Here is a 1,499-nt window from a genome sequence, read left to right on the forward strand (position 1 = left end):
CATATACTGTTAGTTAAGGAACAAGCTCACAGTAGGTGAAATGAAGGGAAATAATGGAGCGATACTAAAAACTTTGAAATCAAATTCCCGAGTAACCTGTAAAAGTATAGGCCGGGTCCGAGGTGTAACATCACAAATGGATATGATGCATAAGATAAAGCGATCTTTGTGACAACAAATGTAAGTAAGTCATATAAACGTCGCAGAAATTCATTCCTTTGGAAGCGCCAACGTAAGCAACGACGTATCTGAATTTAAAAAAGAAAAAATATGAATGATTATTAGCTTGATGAATGAAATTTTAATAAATTTTTCTCTTCCAGTCCATTGATTACTTCAGGTTAACTTTCGCTGTTTTCTTCCTAACAGTACCAATCAAATTCTTACAAGTTTTGACCTGGGAAAGTGTTTATAATCTATTAAATAATGAACTCAGGCTGCGATCTTACATGAAATTCACATGCAAAAATACCGTTCGTGCAGAAACGGTGAACAGAGCGCCAGTCAAGAAAGTGACATAGTAACCCAAAAAGAAGCCATGCCAAACTGCTGACAACAAATACGTGGATAGAGTCCGGTACCTCAAAAATTTAAACAAATTGTAAAACGATGAAGAAATAGATTAAAATGAGCATCAACAGCATTTAAAGTTGCAAAGAAACACACCCTTTTGGAGCGCGATCATATGCAACACGTCGCAGCCAGTACATTGTACAACAGTTCCATGCTTCTAACGTCTCTTTGAAATTTAGTGCTGTCTGGAAATTTTTAACAATTCAGTTTTTCTAACAGAAAAATTGGTCACAACATAATTAAATATAACCGAAGCTTTGCCTTAAAGCCAAGAAGTATCAAAACGACACCTCAACTTTCCAAGGTTTGACGTTGGAAACCAGATCCCATTGAGGTTTACCGTCTGAATCATAACCTTTAAATCCAAATCCACTCAAATTAAATATCGCATCAGCTGAAAACTTGCAATGGTTGCTTTTAATCAACAGAAATAATTAACAAATGTTCCTTTTTCGCCCTCCATTATTCATCAAATAAAGAATTTGGCTGCAGCAGAAGAGGGTTATGCACATGAAACAGGACAAAGTTAATGGTACAGTGCAATGTTGCAAAAAAAACATAAAAACCGTTCTTCAATATTTTTCCGTATTTTTTGTACGTTATAAAAGATGATGCCTTCTTCATCAAATTTGTCAAACTAACGAGCTTTTGGCGTTTTATTTCATATTATTCTTTGCTATCTTTCTGGAAGTGCGCACGTAATTCAAGCATGTACCATTTGCTAATCGTTGCTTAACTACAGTAAAACAGAAAAAAAATCAGGTGAAAACGATTCTCTTGAAATTCATGCAGAAATAAAACTGTACAAGAAAACAAGTGTTAATTTTCATAAAAAATCTAACCCAAAGTCCATGCAACATAATATGGCACACGTTGAAAAGCCATTACAATGTACAATATAAATAATCCCTGAATCCAATTTAGGT

The 1,499-nt window shown here is 34.6% G+C and overlaps 1 protein-coding gene across 1 annotated transcript in view; it reads right to left on the reverse strand.

Moving 5' to 3' along the window:
* Nucleotides 1-1,499, reverse strand: part of LOAG_16807 (porcupine) — a gene marked incomplete at its 3' end in the record, with an annotated part of 12,448 nt that overhangs the window by 294 nt on the left and 10,655 nt on the right. Inside the window, exons 8-11 of the mRNA XM_020449466.1 lie at nt 864-967; nt 667-758; nt 473-581; nt 97-248 (exon numbers count right to left, since the gene is read on the reverse strand). Coding sequence (XP_020306984.1) covers nt 97-248; nt 473-581; nt 667-758; nt 864-967 — 457 coding nt within the window. The remainder of the gene's footprint in view (nt 1-96; nt 249-472; nt 582-666; nt 759-863; nt 968-1,499) is intronic.

The sequence above is a fragment of the Loa loa genome (assembly GCF_000183805.2).
Source record: "Loa loa unplaced genomic scaffold supercont3.21, whole genome shotgun sequence".
Classification (NCBI taxonomy): Eukaryota; Metazoa; Nematoda; class Chromadorea; order Rhabditida; family Onchocercidae; genus Loa; species Loa loa.